The sequence below is a fragment of the Vicia villosa genome, linkage group LG3 (genome assembly GCF_029867415.1).
Source record: "Vicia villosa cultivar HV-30 ecotype Madison, WI linkage group LG3, Vvil1.0, whole genome shotgun sequence".
NCBI lineage: Eukaryota > Viridiplantae > Streptophyta > Magnoliopsida > Fabales > Fabaceae > Vicia > Vicia villosa.
This window is the reverse complement of record NC_081182.1, coordinates 28,633,098-28,650,407: the sequence shown is the minus strand read 5'-3', so window position 1 is coordinate 28,650,407 and position 17,310 is coordinate 28,633,098. Positions and strand designations below refer to the sequence as shown.

At 33.9% G+C, this 17,310-nt stretch overlaps 2 protein-coding genes across 2 annotated transcripts; both read left to right on the top strand.

The window, feature by feature from the left end:
• Positions 1 to 961: 961 nt before the first annotated feature.
• LOC131660809 (uncharacterized) lies at positions 962 to 5,829 on the top strand. Its single transcript, XM_058930143.1, has 3 exons — positions 962 to 1,736; positions 1,974 to 2,161; positions 4,681 to 5,829. Exons 1-3 carry the CDS (start codon positions 1,139 to 1,141, stop codon positions 5,194 to 5,196), a joined length of 1,302 nt encoding a protein of 433 aa, XP_058786126.1. The 5' UTR covers positions 962 to 1,138; the 3' UTR covers positions 5,197 to 5,829.
• A 9,341-nt stretch (positions 5,830 to 15,170) lies between these two features.
• Positions 15,171 to 16,775, top strand: LOC131660808 (protein PHLOEM PROTEIN 2-LIKE A10-like). The gene has a single exon (XM_058930142.1). The coding sequence runs from the start codon at positions 15,395 to 15,397 to the stop codon at positions 16,625 to 16,627; it is 1,233 nt and encodes a 410-aa protein (XP_058786125.1). The 5' UTR covers positions 15,171 to 15,394; the 3' UTR covers positions 16,628 to 16,775.
• Positions 16,776 to 17,310: the final 535 nt, after the last annotated feature.

Genomic DNA, 17,310 nt, shown 5'->3' with positions numbered 1-17,310 from the left:
CCAAATCTTCAATTTGATCTCCCAAGTGATATCATTAACATTACAAGACCCACTGTTAAAAATACATTGTTTCTCCTCAACCATAAACTCCTAACCACAACCATCCAAATCACACCCTCCTTTCTACTTTTCACTATAGACTTTCTCGCAAAAGCACCCCAATGAATAAAGTTCTTCCAAGAATTCTCCACTATACCCGGTTCGAGACCTATCCAAGACGCTATATTGTTCCACACCCTCCTCGAAACCGAGCATCCAAAAAGAATGTGAAATAAAGATTCCTCCGCCTCCGCACAGAAAACACAAGACGGATCCGCATTGTTTTAGAGAATACCTCTACGGAAAAGCTGATCTTTAGAAATCCGTTATTTTACTTAACGTAGAATCCAGTTGGTTAGTAATTTCTTTGTTTGAGCTTGATCGCTCTTCTTTTGTAAGCGGGTTCGAGTACCCCTAATACTCTATCTAATATAATCCTTATAATCCTTGCTTATAATATAGGAACAAAAGTGTAATTTAGCCCAAATCATTTTACAGTACCAACAAAGCAACCTGGTTTTATAATTTACAGAGCAACATTTTTTCAACCTCAATGCATTATTTTATGCAGCACGTGCCTTTCCATCCTGGCTGTCTCATTCATCCCAAATCAACTTAATCCGTGTATATATTGTTTGGCTGTTTTTAGGATGAACTTTTATAAGCATCTTATGATTCAAATATTATTCTTATAAATTTGTTCTAATTAATTAAAATAATATGAAAAAGAAACAAGTAGATGATTATTCAGGTATATATTTTTTATAATAAAAGTTTTATTTTCGAACATTAAAACTAAAAAATGGTGCATAATTTTATTTTTGTGAAAAAATAATATTTAGAAACAATTTTTATTGTTGATTGTAGAGAGACGAGGAATCCTACTTATTAATTTTAAATTTTTGTTTGGATCAATAGGCTATTAGATTTCGAAAAACAAAGATCCTTAGAACAGACGACCACCGTAGTGCCCCACCCACCTGATCCCACCCACACCACAACCTTTCCCACCTTTAACATCAAAGATTCTCACCACCGATAACCCAATTTCCCATGTCATTTTTATTTTTATTTTAAACAAAAACAAGGTAAATCAAAAATGTCTTCATGGCTGGCTCGTTCTCTCGCAAACTCTCTCCGACTCGACGATGACGGTAACATTGAAAACGACGTCGTAACCAACCCTCCAACCACCTCCCCCAGAATTTCCCCTCAACAAAATCAATCGCAAGATAATGCAATTATTGAATCACAATTACAACATCACGATGATGAAAATGATGATGAAACGCAAGGTCGCGGTGGCGTTAAAGAAGACCTCGACGAAATCAAACAAACCCTAACTCGTCAATTTTGGGGAATGGCTTCGTTTCTCGCTCCTCCCCCAACTGCTTCTCAATCCGATCACTCTGACAATCCTCAACAACAACAACCACAAGAAGAAGAACATCAACGACAATTTGATGAGGCTTTGATTTTAAATCAATCTTTGGAAATGGAACAAGGTGCGCTCCGTGAGGATGATCCTGACCCGAATTCGAATACATTTGGATCCGATTCGGAAGACCGGGAGCCGGAGTTTGATATCCCGTGTGCGGTTGGAATTACGGAGGAGGTGTTGACGTTCGCCTTGAATATCGCTATGCATCCTGAGACGTGGTTGGATTTTCCTATTGACGAAGAAGATGATACCGATGGTAATCTTCTTCAATTCATAGCTTGATGATTGTTACATTTTTTATAGTTTGAAATTGATTATAAATTGTACCTTATTTTAAGTGCCTTCATATTCATAATTTCGATAATGTGCTATGGTAGCCTTTTTCTTAGGATAGACTTATCTGTTCTTTGATTTGGTTAAATTATTTTGGTTATTTGTTGTGTGACTTGATTTGTTAATGATGAATTTTGATTGTATATGTTTTTTGTTTTAGATTTTTACATGTCCGAAGAACAACAAGAGCATGCTTTGGTCGTTGAAAGACTTGCTCCGAGATTAGCTGCACTCAGGATTGAACTCTGTCCTTGCCATATGAGTGAAAGTTACTTCTGGAAAGTTTATTTTGTACTTTTGCATTCGAGGCTTAATAAACAAGATTCGGAGATTTTGTCTACACCCCGGGTTAGTTATATGGCAGTATGATTTGGCTTTCACACTGCTCTTGTTGTCTATTCAAACTTGAAAGATGTTTTTGATGAAGTAATTTTCAATAACTGTTTATATATATAGACTTACAATTGCTGGTATACTTTAGACTAGGAATAGTGTTTCGGTATTTCTAGATATAGGTGGTTTTCAGTGCTGTCTTTTGGGACTTTACTTGGGAAGAGTTGTCCAATGAAGTTCTCTCTGGTACTATAGTGTAACGAATCCGGTATTCACTATGTCCCGTGATAACCAATATATCAAAATATGCCGATATACTGCAAATTCCGTAGCTGATAGATATACCATATCAGCTACCCACAATTCTCATACATACTAGCGGTATAATGACACTATACTGGTTTTCTAACAACACTGGTGTAAACTATAAATGATCAGTGCAAATTATAAACCCAGGCAGGCAGATTAATATGCAGTGCGAAAGTTACCTTGCTGTTGCTTGCATCTATTCCTTTGGTCCGTGCTGCTAATGCTTGGCCCTCTTTGTTTATTGTGGCTTAATCATTTGAACTGAAAATGCTTATATGTTCAATATATTCTTAAGTCATTTGCAGAGGATCAAGTTTATTGTGCTTTGTCATTTCTAGATTCTAAATGTTAAGATATTTCAGTATTTTCCTAATTATTTGGGGAACTCACTGTGTGTCTGTGTATGTGCTTTACAAGATAAGCCATTTTAGTCTCTGAGTATTTAAATTACTACTTATGTTGGGTGATCTGTGAAGTATCTTTTAACAGACCTTGGATTTTGGGTGGAATGGGGTGGAAAAAATCATTTCCTTCAATAAAGTTTTCAAATGACGGAACAGTAACTTTATTTCATTCCATTCTATTACACTGCAGCCTTCTCTACTTTGCTTTAAATATATAAATATAACCTCACAGATTATAAGTCTGAGAAATAAAATGTGTTTGTTTATGCATTAGGTGTCTACAGGCTTCATTCACCCCGACTTCTTATAGCTATGCATTTTGATTGGTTGGCTAACGATTGAATTGTTAGCCGAAGTTGTTTCCTCTTTTGGATTGCAAATTGCAATGTTTACTTTACATCTATTTTTATAGAGAAAGTTTTGTAATTGGGATGTGATGCGTTAGATCTTTTAATGTTTTTACCATGAAGAATATTTGCTTTATAACTTTGAGAGGAATGGGATGGAAAGTCTTTTCCTTCATTAAAATTCTCAAACAATGCAACAGTAATTTTCTTTCATTCCATTTTGTTACATTGCAGTCCTCTCTAGTCTCCATTAGATATCTATATATTACCCTACAGATTATAAGTCTTGAGAAGAAAAGTGTGCTTGTTTATGCATTAGGTATTTAGGTGTCTACAAGTTACATTCTCCCAGACTTCTTTTAGCTGCGCATTCTGAATGGTTGGCTAATAATTGAATTGGTAGTGGAAGTTGTATCTTCTTTTGGATTGCAAATTACAATGCTCACAGCTATTTTTGAAGAGAAAGGTTCACAATTGGGATGCGTTAGATCTGTTATTGTTTTACCATGGAGAATATTCGCTCTGTAACTTTGGGTGGAATGGGATGGAAGTAGTCTTTTCCTTCACTAAAATTCTCATACAATGAAATAGTAATTTTATTTCTTTCCATTCTATTACATTGCAGTCCTCTCTGCCCTCCATTAGATATCTAAATATAGCCTCATAGTTTATAAGTCCCGAGAGAAAAATATATTGTTTTATACTTGTTATATTCCCCCAACTTCTTATAGCTGTGTATTAGGTATTTATATTGGGTTAATCTCAACCTTACAAAATAAGCTAGCTTGTAACAAGAGGGGTGTCGCTTTTTATAAACTCTAGTCATTCCTTATCTCTATGTAGGACTTGAATTTTCCAATACACCCCCTCACGTCCGACACCAAGAGCTTAGTGTGTGGATATAAATGGTGGGGGACCCGATCAATAGGCTCTAATACCATATTTAGTTTTTATATTGGGTCTAACTTAACCTTACAAAACTGACTTGTAAGGTGTAGAGTGCCACATCTTTATAAAATCATGTAAGGTTTTACCTCTGTGGGACTTGGTTTTTCCTACACTGTACATTTTGATTCGTTGGCTAATAACTGAATTGCTAGTGGAAGTTGTTTATTCTTTTGGATTGCAAATTGTAGTGTTTAACTAATTATAGCTATTTATAAAGAGAAAGGTTTGTAATTGGATTGTGACGCGTTAAATCTATTATTATTTGACTATGGAGAATATTTGACTTATTTGAAAGAGGTTAGGTTTATTGACGTGTTCCTTTTTCTGAAGTGTTGGTTCGTTCATCATATGGAGAATATTTGTTGATGTGTTTCGTTTCTTTGTTTGGTTCGTTCATCACAAGCAGTATTTGTCTCCAATGCTCATGTCTTAAGTTTACATGCTCTAGTCTACATTCAGCTGATATTTTACATCTACATTAATGGGTGGATCAACTTTTTTGATATCCTAGTTTCAACGTTTGCAGGTCATGGAAGCCAGAGCGACATGGATGCAGGAATTGCACAAACAAACAAAGCCTGAATTTGAAATTTTCGGAAGAAGTGATCTCTTCTCAAGAGAAAATGTTCAGCATCATGATTCTACTCCCAGCTTATCAGATGACACCTATTCTGATGACATGCCTCACCAGACATATGGATATAGAACCGACTCTTTGTCCATGAGGGCAGATAATGAGTCTGAGAAGCACACAGTCGAAAGTTCTGGATCACATTTCTCTGATAAGTCAGTTATTGAAGAAAATCCAATTATTAAAAATGAAAACAAGGATCTGAAAAGTGGTCGACGGTCTCAAATTATCATTCAAGACTATGATGATGATGACGACGATGATTGGCCAGAGGATGATTCTGACTTAGGGGGATATGGTGGAACAACTCTACCTATTGTCAATGAAGAAGACATATCTTTCAGCGATTTAGAGAATGATGATTTTGGCATTAAACACGTTAGTGCCAATCCTGATTCAAAGGTGGTATAAACTTTAATCAAGATGACACAACTGTGGTGATTTTAGGGCACTAGAACCTCACTCGGAACATGGAATCAAAGATTATTGCCAGATGTTCAGAAAAACATAAATACTGGTGTGTAAACTCTAGCTTTTTTTGTTCATAATGGTGAGAGAAGTTGCAAAGTTGCTGTGATGCTATTAGAGGCTGTTAACAAACATCTTAATCATTTCCCCCCAGCATTGTTTTGCCGCAAGGCTGCATGGGGTCAAAGGTGCATCTTGTATTTGAAAAACAACTCAAATGAAATGGATAAGGTGGAGCCAAGAAAGGGGATCTGTTGTCGTAGGTTGAAATATGAGCATCTATCTCAGGGACAACTCTGTTTGAAGAAACATCATATAGGTGAAAGAATGTATATAAAATGCCTTGTTTGTTGTCAAATATAGATTTTGAATTTTTTAGTTGATTTATAGCGGGATGTAATAGGGTTTGGAGTTTTCTCTCCGGTGTTGTTCTCCTGAAACCTAATTGCCTTGGTGTGTCAACTGTGTTTGAAAACCATAGTGATTACTTCAATAACTTGATTGATGATCAACTGGAATGTGTTTTTCATCTAAGGATATACCTCTTATGGATTATTGGTTCAAGTTTTTAGATTATGCTCATGAGAAACCAGAATTTTTCTTTAAAGTGACAAATGCTATCATTGAAATGAATTGCACTTTGTTTTAAAAATGATCTAGGACTTTCTTAATGTATTAGGACTTGCTTATGTATTAGGATCTTAAACTAGGAATTGTCTTAAACTAGGACTGACTTAAATTATTAAGAGAAATGCTAGTATCAAACTCACTAACACACTTTTTTAACACACACCACTAATAATTAGACAAGTCATCCACTATTTTTACTTTTTGACTTGGTGACCGGTTGCACAGGTTGAAAAACAACCGCTTTAAAATAAAATTAAAAAACAATAATTTCTTTCGATTAAAAATTAATTCATTTGCAATAGCTTTGTTGTTCCACTCTCTATTAGCTTGTGATGAAATAGCTTGTGATGTCGTGAAATTATAGTTGTTTTAATGTTGTTAATTTCTGTCAGTGTTTGTTGTTTGTGTTGTTGTTGTTGTTGTTTATGCTATGTTTGTGTTCTTGTTGTTTAATCTTTGCTTGTGTCTGGTCAGTTGTAACACCAATATGTTTCATGAATAAAGAAAGTCTAGTTGATTTCATAAAAGGCAATAGAAATACATGACATACAATTATTGGTTGGTGGAGGTTGATCCACGATTAGGACAAGTATTTTTATTATGTCCGACTTGACGACAAATGCTACATTTTCTTACCATTTCTTCATGATCATCCATCTCGGTTCTGATACGCGTGCTGTTGGGTCGACTCTTTTTCTTTCTCCGCATGTTGTCATTATGCCATACTACCTCCCCCTCGTACGCAGGCCAATAATCCTCCTTTGCCATCACTGGAAATGTATTGTTGTATACTCCTTTGTCTCCAACTTTTAAGACTTCATCTGATTGTGTGTACGGATCGTAGCAAATATCAGATGATGGTTCATCCCCATCCAAGTTCAAATTACTCATGTGTGCAGGAGGGGTGTACACATGATCTGGTGGCACAACTTCATCATACATCACCTCGTGCCAGCTTCGACTCCAATCTCTTTGAAATAATTAAAATTTGCTTTTCTGTGTAAAGAGAACGTGTAATATCGGTGTTTCTAAACAAAAAACCAACATTTTCACAAATGTAAGTGTCACCATTTACATGAGCATTCACTATGTATTGTGTAGAAGCCATTGTTGATTGTGTAATGAGATGTTTGAATTTTGTAAGTAAATTCTTTCCTTTATGTAGATGAAGCAAGTCTGAAGTGTAACACAAAATATCAGTAAAATTAGAAAGTATAGTTGGGAGTCTACTGTATTGGCCCTGTTGTATCAATCTCTCTGCAAGAGCGCAAAATACGACACTTGCACATTCTATGGATACGCGTTCTTGTTACAAGTATGGGGGTGGAGAATGCACACACTAGCCCATGCCCACAACGACAACATCACGTTCCCGTATGCAACAATGTAAGTTTATAACTCTATTTCAATTTTCTCACTCTCTTATAGAAAAATTTGGAAATATGATGCTCCTTCTTTTTTTGTTTCAGGTTTTGAGGTACTGGGTTGGATTACAGCAAGAACCCGAGGGGGAAATTTTGATGTATCGACAACTTTTGGATCATCTACGACCTTAAGATATATTACCACTACTTTTTTTATGATTCATATTCGTATTACTAAACATCTTCGTAATAATATATTGTACTCCTTTGACCTATGCAGTTTTCCTGGAGACTATACATGGATCTCGAACATAAGCCGAACCCCGATGACCAAGAAGTTTGAACTGCAACAACACCTATCATAAGGTTCAACATTATGGAGATGCACCAAGCTGACCGTGTGAAACTCCAATTTGGCATGCGTCTGTTCGCTGGAGATTTCGTTTGAAGAAAATATTCTTTGAAGGATTAAAGTTCAAGGAAGAATGGTTATTGATGACCATTTCGAGAAATAAAATGGCTACTGATGGCCATGTTCGAGGATGTTGTTTAAGTTGAAACAAAGATAATAAGTACTGGAGCTGGTTCGAAGTAAATTGTCTTTAAGACTTAAGCGTTTTTACGAAATACGAAGGGTACTGAAGCTTGGCGTGTTTTCGTAGCATTCTCGGTTTTGATCACGTTGCCATGTATCGAAAGAGGATTCAGGCGGGAGGATTTGAATTTCGAAACAGTCTGTGTAACCGAACAAGGACAGATGGCGCCCAGGGATTCGAAGCGTATGCATGTGAGCAACGTGGCATCATGTTAGTGTAGGACCGTTAGGGTCGAAATTAGTATAAATAAGGGTCTTAATGTTAGGATTCCGTGTGTTCATTTTGTACAAATCACTCACAAATTACTCAAGTATCAAGCGTTAAGAGAACGAGTTCGCTGAGAAATGTACGTATGACACCACCATCTTAATACGTTGGTATTCATCTTTATGCAAGTATCTTTTCAATATTTTCTATCTTTCGTTACCTTCCAGCCATTTACATTCCTGCAATTTTATCTTTCGTTTTAAACTTACTTCGAAGTATTTACTTTCTACAATTTACATTCTTGAATTCTAAGTTTCTTGCAAGTTTATCTTTACTCCATCTTTCGCCAGAGTTGTATTTACGCGTATAACAAGGTGATTGTTAGTCTTTGCATTTTGTCTATTTATTTCTTATATCGAATACCAAGTAATCAACCAATATGAACCAATTCATCACAAGTGACAACCTTTTTGACTATGTCCTAGGATCAATCTAGTCGATCCTGCGAGTAACCAAAGTATATTCTATAGTTTGGAAGACTAGCGGTTGTTTACCGGAAATCACCGTAAACAGCGTCAAGACATCCCGGGTCCCCCAACTGATTTGGGCAACTGGAATATGAAAAGAGTGAATCACCAATGGGATGTCCAAGATTGGAAAATTTTTTCGCCCGAATTATGTCAGATGTGGAAGGATCGTCGTCGCCATGTTCTCTGGTTCCCCGTTGCCCCATTTCCAATGTATCCAACTGAAGAATATGTAAATTGGTATAGATCGATCACAACCCATGAAATGTATGTGTCTGACCCGTTCTACTTGCACGACCCCCGCCAACAACAATACAACCAACAAAGCCAACAAAGTCAACAACGCCAACATCGTCAACCAAGCCAACCAAGCCAATCGAGCCAATATAGCTTGTACCAAACTCAGTTACAACTCCACCAGACCTCTGAACATCAAAGCCAATACACATACCATGCAGAGTATCAAACTCCCTAACAACAACAATCCTACCAACAACAATCCTACCAACAAAAATCATATGGCTTCACCCAACAGCGCAACGAGGTCGGCCCCTCCACATCCCATATTAGCCATGACATAAGCCCATATGAAGAATACGACCCAAGTCACCCAATAATCACATGGGAAGACCTTTACTGTTGCTCCCAACAACAACAATATGGCTTCACCACACCCCAACCAACAATGCCTTTTTACCAAGGCAATTCAAGTGCTAGTTGCTACCAACCATACATAGCTACCCCACCACCACCACGACAAAACTTGAGAACCGTAACTCCGAATTGCGTCTGGTTCGAAGCGTTGGAAAGCTTATTCAATTCTCTATCTAACAATGACAAAACGGCAACCAAATTGATGATTTTTATCATCCTTATTTTAAGCCTTATTCTTTGATGAATTGATTCCGTTGCTCAAAATCGCGCGTTTGAAGCCGCGTCTTCGACACTTTATTGTTCATGCTCCAAATACGCCTCAATACCTACAGAATGAATACAAAACTATCAAATGGTACATAAAGGAATCAAAACACGAGTATAAACAAACTAAACATATTTACACACAAAACGGGGAATTATTCAACAGAATTTACACAAAAACACTATAAGTGCCACAAAACTATATATACAAAAGCACTACAAATTGTCACTTATCAACGTACTTGTACAAGTTGTTCTAAAAGCATTTAGGCGATGGTTGTTAAGCCATTGTTTGAATGCTTGGATTCTATTAAAGATCCCCTTAAAACTTTTTTTCTCGCCCAAGTGCGAATCTCTTTCAAAGCCTAAGTGCAACTTTCATTCGCCTAAGTGCGAACTTCTTAAATAAAAATCAATCAACAAAATTTCGTGGTTCTTTATACTCCGAACTACAATCGCTCTAATTCTCTGTTGAAGATATGTAGGCACAAGACGCGATGTCTTGGCGAGCACACTAATAAAAACTTAATTTTGTAGTCTCCGAACTACGACGCTCTGACTTTCCCATTGCACGAGGGAATACGTAGGCACGAGATACAAATGTCTTGGCGAACACAATAATAAAAAAATCCAAAAATCTCTTCTTTTATTTCTTCGCTTAATAATTAGAACACAAGTAAATATCAAGCTAACAACCGATCACAAGACTAACTAAATGGTTCTCATCGAGTACGATGGATGTGAGGAGTGCTAATACCTTCCCCTCGCATAACCGACTCCCGAACCCTAATTTGGTTACGACGACCATCTAATCCTTATCTTTATGGGTTTTATCGATATTTTCTCTTTCCTTTGGAATAAATAAAATTTGGTGGCGACTCTGTTATATTTCGAACGTGCGAACGCTCGAGTATTTTTGGCAGGCCGCGACAATCATGGTTTAAAGTCTTCTAAAAGAATGGGAGTTGAAGAAATGACTGCAATGTTTTTAGTTGTTGGACACAGGTTAGGAAATAGAATGATTCAAGAAAGGTTTTAATACTCGGGGGATACTATTAGTAGACATTTTCATTGGGTACTTCTTGTTTGTCTTAAGTTGTCTCTCAAATATATTAAACCTGAAGATCTTACATTTCATGAATGTCATTCCAAAATAAAAAAACTATCAACGTTATTGGCCTTTTTTAAAGAATGTTATAGGAGAAATTGATGGTACCCACGTGTCATGTGTATTTAGTGCCAACGAGCAAACCAGGTTTATCGGAAGAAAAGGACATCCAACACAAAATATAATGGCGGTATGTGATTGGGATATGTGTTTTACTTTTGTATTAGCCGTTTGGGAAGGTACTGTCCATGATTCACGTGTTTTTGACTAAACTCTCACAAATGTGAACCTTATTGATTTTAGGCGTTTTAACAGATTCACAAATAATACCGAAGTCTTTAATTATCACTACTCAAGTTTAAGGCGCACAATAGAAAGAACTTTTGAAGTATGGAAGAACAAATTTGCAATTCTACATTGTATGCCTAAGTTCAAATTTTAAACACGTGTTCAAATAGTCGTCGCAACAATGACTATACACAACTTTGTTAGAAGGAATGCAGAAATTGATATTGATTTTAATTTTTATGAAGATGAAAATACAATCATTCACCATGATGATTATCATAGATCATCTAACTTAGATCAATTATAGGTTTTAAATGTCGTTTCTTCAATAGAGATGGATCACGTTCAAGACTTAATCCGCGATAAAATTATAGAGTACAAGTTAAAAAATTAGTATTGTTATAATATTCTAGTACTATATTGCACTTTAAGTTATTATCGTAATAATATTTTATTACTATATTGCATTTTAAATTTTATTATCTATTTGTAATTTATTTTTTGACATACTTCATGTTTAACTATTATGTTGATTTAGTAATTTTTATTTATGTGTTTAATAATGTCTATTTTGTTAATTATACATTCAAAATTAATTTTGATAAAAACTATTCAAACAACATCAATTGATCACAATCACTTTTACATAAACGTATCCAAACATAAATCAATTATGTGAAACTCAATTCTGTTAAAATCAATTCTACCAAACTCAATTCTGTCAAAATTAATTTTGCCCACCACCAATCCAAACACACACTTAGTGTGGGTTTCATGTTTGGTTCTTCGGTGAAAAAAAATGATTTTGAGTGAATTGATTATGTAAAATTACTTCTGAATAAAAGTGAGTTAAAGGTAAAGTGATTTATGTTTGGAGAAATTCTTGCAAAAGTGAGTTGAATAAAAAATTTCAGTGTAAAAATCGTGTTTGATCAAAAGCTACAAGTCTTAGCTTCAAGTAGAATCAATTCTAGAAAGCATAATCAATTCTACTTGAGATCAACCAAGCACATCAAAATCAATTCTAGACGTCCATACTCAATTCCGGATGCCTCAAACGTGAAACCAAATATAGAATTAGTTACATCCTCTTTCTCTCTCCTTTTTTTTATTGGGTAATGCTAACTTGCGCCCTAGGAACACAAGTTAAGAACTAATTGAAAAAAAATAATATTTGGAATTTGTGTACTGATTTTAATAAAAGTATAAAATTATTTTTTTATTACTTTTTTCAAGACAAAATTTTTATAAGTTGGTTTCTTAACTTGTGTGTTTGGGGCACGAGTTAGCATTACCTTTTTTATTAATGACGGCTAATTCATTCAAAAAATTAGTTGCATAAAATCCCATTTTGATTTTAAAAAATCTCATAGGTTGTTCGCTAACTACTATCAAAGTTCACAACATTTCCTCTTTCGTCACTTCTTCGATTTCATTCCATCCAAAAAAAATTTAATTAGAAAAATGAACTTTTTATATTCATAATTTCAACCGGATGAATTGGAAAGGAATCATATTCAAATGTGAAAGGCGAGAGTAATTTTATAGATTTGAAGAATTTGTTCAAAGTGCTAGTGGGACCATCACCCACGTTATACGATTCTTGCAAAAATTACATGATCCAATATAGAAAAGTCAAAATTGTTGTTTCTTATAAGGAGTTGAACTCAGGTCCTTCAAACTACATCATATGTCTTTACCACTAAACCAATATACTTTCATGATAAGTAATTCCTATGATTTCTAGTAATTTTAAACAATTCTAAATTTAAAATACAAAATACAAAATTTATACCAATTGAGTCTCGAATTCAAATTCATTCAGATTAAATGACAGACAATTCACTACAATGGAAATTGGTTTGTCTATTTGTAAAAGATAATCGCTTTATTAACGATAGAATTGATTTGTCTAGTTATTGATAGTCAATTTACTAACCGTGGAAATTGATTTGTCTAGTTGTAAATGATAATCATTTTACTAATGATAGAAATTGATTTATCTAATTGTAAATGATAGTCAATTTACTAATAGAAATTGATTTATCTAGTTGTAAATGATAATCACTTTATTAACAATAAAAATTGATTTGTCTAGTTGTTAATGATAGTCACTTTACTAACAATAGAAATTGATTTGTCTAGTCGTAAATAATAGTTACTTTACTAACAATAGAAATTAATTTTTTTAGTTGTAATTGATAGTCATTTTATTAACAATAGAAATTGACTTGTCTTGTTGTAAATAATAGTGACTTTACTAACAATAGAAATTGATTTTTCTAGTTGTAACTGATAGTCACTTTATTAACAATAGAAATTGATTTGTCTAGTTGTAAGTGAATATCTTTTAACCTGAAGAAACTTGGGTTTGAGACCTCATAGGTAAATATTTATGTACAAAATTTGTTAATATTAATAAAAATTATGGGAATTATCTATCATGAATGTACATTGGCCTAGTGGTAAAGACACATAAATATCTTTTAAAGAACTTGAGTTCAATTCGTTACAAGAAACAATTGACTTTTTTGATATTATTAATTCATAATTGTTTAAAAATGAAATTAAAAATAAAAATTAATTTAGTATTTAAAAAATAAAAATATAAAATATAAAATTCAACGTGGCAGTCCAACTTAAAAGTATAAAAAACCATATTTAATTCTTTGTCACTCAAGTCCAAGCGCTTGGTTTATTAATTTTTTTCATTGATATATTTTTTTTACTCTAATTCATTCAATTACTCAATTCATTATTATTAGTAAAGTTATTTTAATTAATACAATTTATTTTATTATTTAGATTAATACAGGTAATCGGTCTGGTTCGATTGCTGGATCGGATATGTCATTGAATCGGTGTGAACCGGTCAAAATCGGTGTAAACCAGTAAAACCGGAAAAATCGGCGGTTTTCTAGAACCGGTGGTTTAAATGTATTTTTAATTTTTTTATTTTAAAACTTAAAACAACATCATTTTTATGAAAAATTAAAATAAAAAAAAGAAAAGAAAAAAATTTTAAAAAAAAGAAGATGTTTTGGATGCTGTTAATTTTGTTGCAGATGATTTTGATATTGAAGATGGAGATACAACATTGAAATAATTTTTTCTTTGAAATTAAATTTAGTAGATAATGAAGTTACTTTATTATAATTTATTCAATTAGATTATTTTGCGATTAAATTTTGTTTGCAAATATATATCTTGTAATTTTGTATTATTTTATTATGTGTGATACCTATGTTTAAAATTTGAATTTAAATTATGAACTTGTGAATTTATTTACGATATGATATTTTTTAAAAATTTAAGTGTCAGTTATATATTGTAGAGACTGAATCATCATGTTCGACATGTTTTATACCTATATAATTTTGTTATAACGACCGATCTATTCAACCGAGTTATCCGATTTAATCTGGTTTAGTCATACAATTCGACCAATAATCCATTAATTTAATGTTCGATTTGGTTTTTAAAACACCGTTAATACTTATAATCATAGTGTAAGTGTGAGTAGGATAGCTCAACCGTAATTCATTCAAGTACTCAATTCATTATTATTAATAGTAAAGTTATTTTAATAAATAAAATTTATTTTATTATTTAGATTAACACTTATAATCATGGTGTAAGTGTGACTAGGATAGCTCAACCGTGACAATCTTTAAAAAAACATTATCTTATCAAATTATAAAATTAAATTTATTTTGAAACTGAGGGAGCATTACTTTAATGATTATTAAACTATATTATTAAATTTCTTTTAGAATTAATAAATGCAATTAATATTTTGAAATTTTATGTAAATATAAATAAACTTCACTAAAGTGACATTTTTAAAATCTATGAAAAAACATTCAATTATTTGTATTAAATATTAAATAATTAAGTAAAAAGCATATAAAAATAGCAATAATATATAATTAATTATCATTTATACCTGTTACCAAAATTTGAATAAAACAGATACGAAAGTTATTTCCGAACCGAAAAAAAAAAGCTCAGTACTTAATAAAGTTTGTTAGTTGGATTATATTTTACCAAAACAACTAATCCTAATTCCCAACTGGGAGAAGATCTTAAAAATAAATACTCTGATTTTTTTTCATTATCCTAATTCCCAATTAGGAGAGGATTAAACAGACCTTATTATATTTTAATAAATTTTAATTAATAAATAACAATAATAACAGGTCAATTCTGAAACAACTACTTATTTGGCGCGTTTATCTCGCTTTTGTCCAAATCTGTTAAACTGTTATATTTTATTAAACGCCGTCGTTCCCTCCAGATTCAAGTCGCATTCTGGAAAATCAATAATTTCCAAGAAAATAACTCATTCCAATTTTCCTCCCACCAATCTACCAAACATCATTTATTTCTTTCCCTTACATTTACATTCATCATTTATTGCATTTATTTATTTATTTATTTAATTTCTCCTCATTTTCCATTCAAGATCCATCTTCTAGGGTTTCAATTTCTCTCTCCGTTTGAATGGACCTTCCACTGTACCGGAAGGGTTTCAATCTCAATTTCTATCGGAGAAACAAAAAACGACTTCTCCTAATTGCCGTTTTAGGAGCTTCCGGTTACGGTGCTTACAAAGCCTATCATTTGCCATATGTAGTTCAGAAGAGGAACCGTCTCATGAAGCTCATTAGAGCCTTCATTTCTCTCGCTGAGCTCGCTTCCAATTCCGCAGAAACCGTTTCAATTGTTTCTAACGATTTGAATCGGTTCCTCACTTCCGAATCCGACGAAATTCCTAATAGTTTGAAGCAGTTATCGAAACTCGCTACGTCGAACGAGTTTTCCACAATGGTTTCTAGGGTTTCGCAGTCTTTGACACAGGGGATTTTGGTTGGGTATAGTAATTGTAATAAAGCATCGGAAATTGGTGCGGAGAATTCGAATTTGAATTTTTCTGATAGGTTGATGGAGAGGCTTTTCTCTAAGGCTGGGACTGGTTTTGTTTCGGTTGTGGTTGGGAGTTTTGCTAAGAATTTGGTTTTGGGTTTTTATGCCAATGAAGGTGTTGATGGGAGAGTTGATTCGGGTTCTAGGCGATCGGATGCTGTTCCGGGATGGGTGAGTGTGCTTTGTGATGAGAAGTGTGGGAAGTTGATAGGGGATTGTGTGCAGACTTTTGTGAGTACTGCTGTTGCTGTTTTTCTTGATAAGACAATGGATGTTAATACCTATGATGAAGTGTTTGCTGGTTTGACTAATCCGAAGCATCATGAGAAGGTGAAGGGGGTTTTGGTTTCTTTGTGTAATGGTGCTGTTGAGACTCTTGTTAGAACATCTCATCAGGTTTTGACTAATCCGAATGTTAAATCGAGTTCAAGTTCGCCGAGGGAAAATGGGTGTTTGAAACCGGAGGCCTATGTTCAGAAAATCAGAATTGGAAGCTCGGTAAGTGGAGTTGGGGAATATGGTTGGCTTGAACAGATTAAATCAACTATGTCTGTGCCAGCTAACCAGAGGTTTGTGCTTGACGTCACGGGAAGAGTGACATTCGAAACAGCGAGGTCATTTGTGGAGTTTTTGTTATGGAGAATATCAGATGGTTTTAAAAGGAGTGTTAATAAGGTTCATGATGAGGTTTTAGACAAAGGAATGCAGGTTGTTAGATATGTAGGAGCTAAGTCGTCGATTATTCTAACCTTATGTCTAGCTTTATATCTGCATATTTTGGGTGGTAGTAGGATTCTATTACATGCTTAGCATGGTCATCATCCTAAACTCTTACTTGTAATGCAGCTGGAATATAATTTGCAGCTAGATACGATCTTTACACTATTGATGTCTCAAATTTTTACTAGTTAAAGTCATAAATCATGCATAATTCAGTGAATGAAATAGCTTGGGCTGACGCAATCTGTAAATTACTCTGCCTTTTTAATCTTTTTCCATGCCCAAAAAAATGAATGGTTTATTTTTTTGCTTAAATTTCTGTTGCTTTTAGGGCCACATGCAGTTAAACATAACACGGTCAGAAGCAGCAATACTCTTAGACTGCACACGGTCAGAAGCAGCAATACTCTTAGACTGCTTTCTAGAAACAAAATATCATTGTGATATTTAAAGTATGTTAATCTAGTTTAAGAATCACACTGTTGCCACATTCAAGAAATAGCTCCATTGGATAGATTTAAATTCAATTTGATAAAATTGCATTTTGATCCATATGATTTTGGTCACGTTGGTAAATTTGAGATCATTTAGCAGATTTGACTTTATGCAGCTGCCAACGGGAACTTATGGCTGGGAATGCATCTAAATTTGAGATTCTTGGTGTATTTAGGTGAGTTTAACTTCACCTATGGCTAAGTAATGAGCATAAATCTGTTTCTGTCTGTTGAGAATCCATTGCAATGAGAATTTGGTTTTGTTAAATTACTGCTTGT

What these genes read in the sequence shown, in the direction of transcription:
- LOC131660808 (XM_058930142.1), top strand. Translation starts at nt 15,395, where the DNA reads ATGGACCTTCCACTGTACCGGAAGGGTTTCAATCTCAATTTCTATCGG.
- LOC131660809 (XM_058930143.1), top strand. Translation starts at nt 1,139, where the DNA reads ATGTCTTCATGGCTGGCTCGTTCTCTCGCAAACTCTCTCCGACTCGAC. An exon ending in CGAAGAAGATGATACCGATG is followed by an intron (nt 1,737 to 1,973) that starts GTAATCTTCTTC and finishes TTTTTGTTTTAG; the next exon opens with ATTTTTACATGTCCGAAGAA. An exon ending in AGATTTTGTCTACACCCCGG is followed by an intron (nt 2,162 to 4,680) that starts GTTAGTTATATG and finishes CAACGTTTGCAG; the next exon opens with GTCATGGAAGCCAGAGCGAC.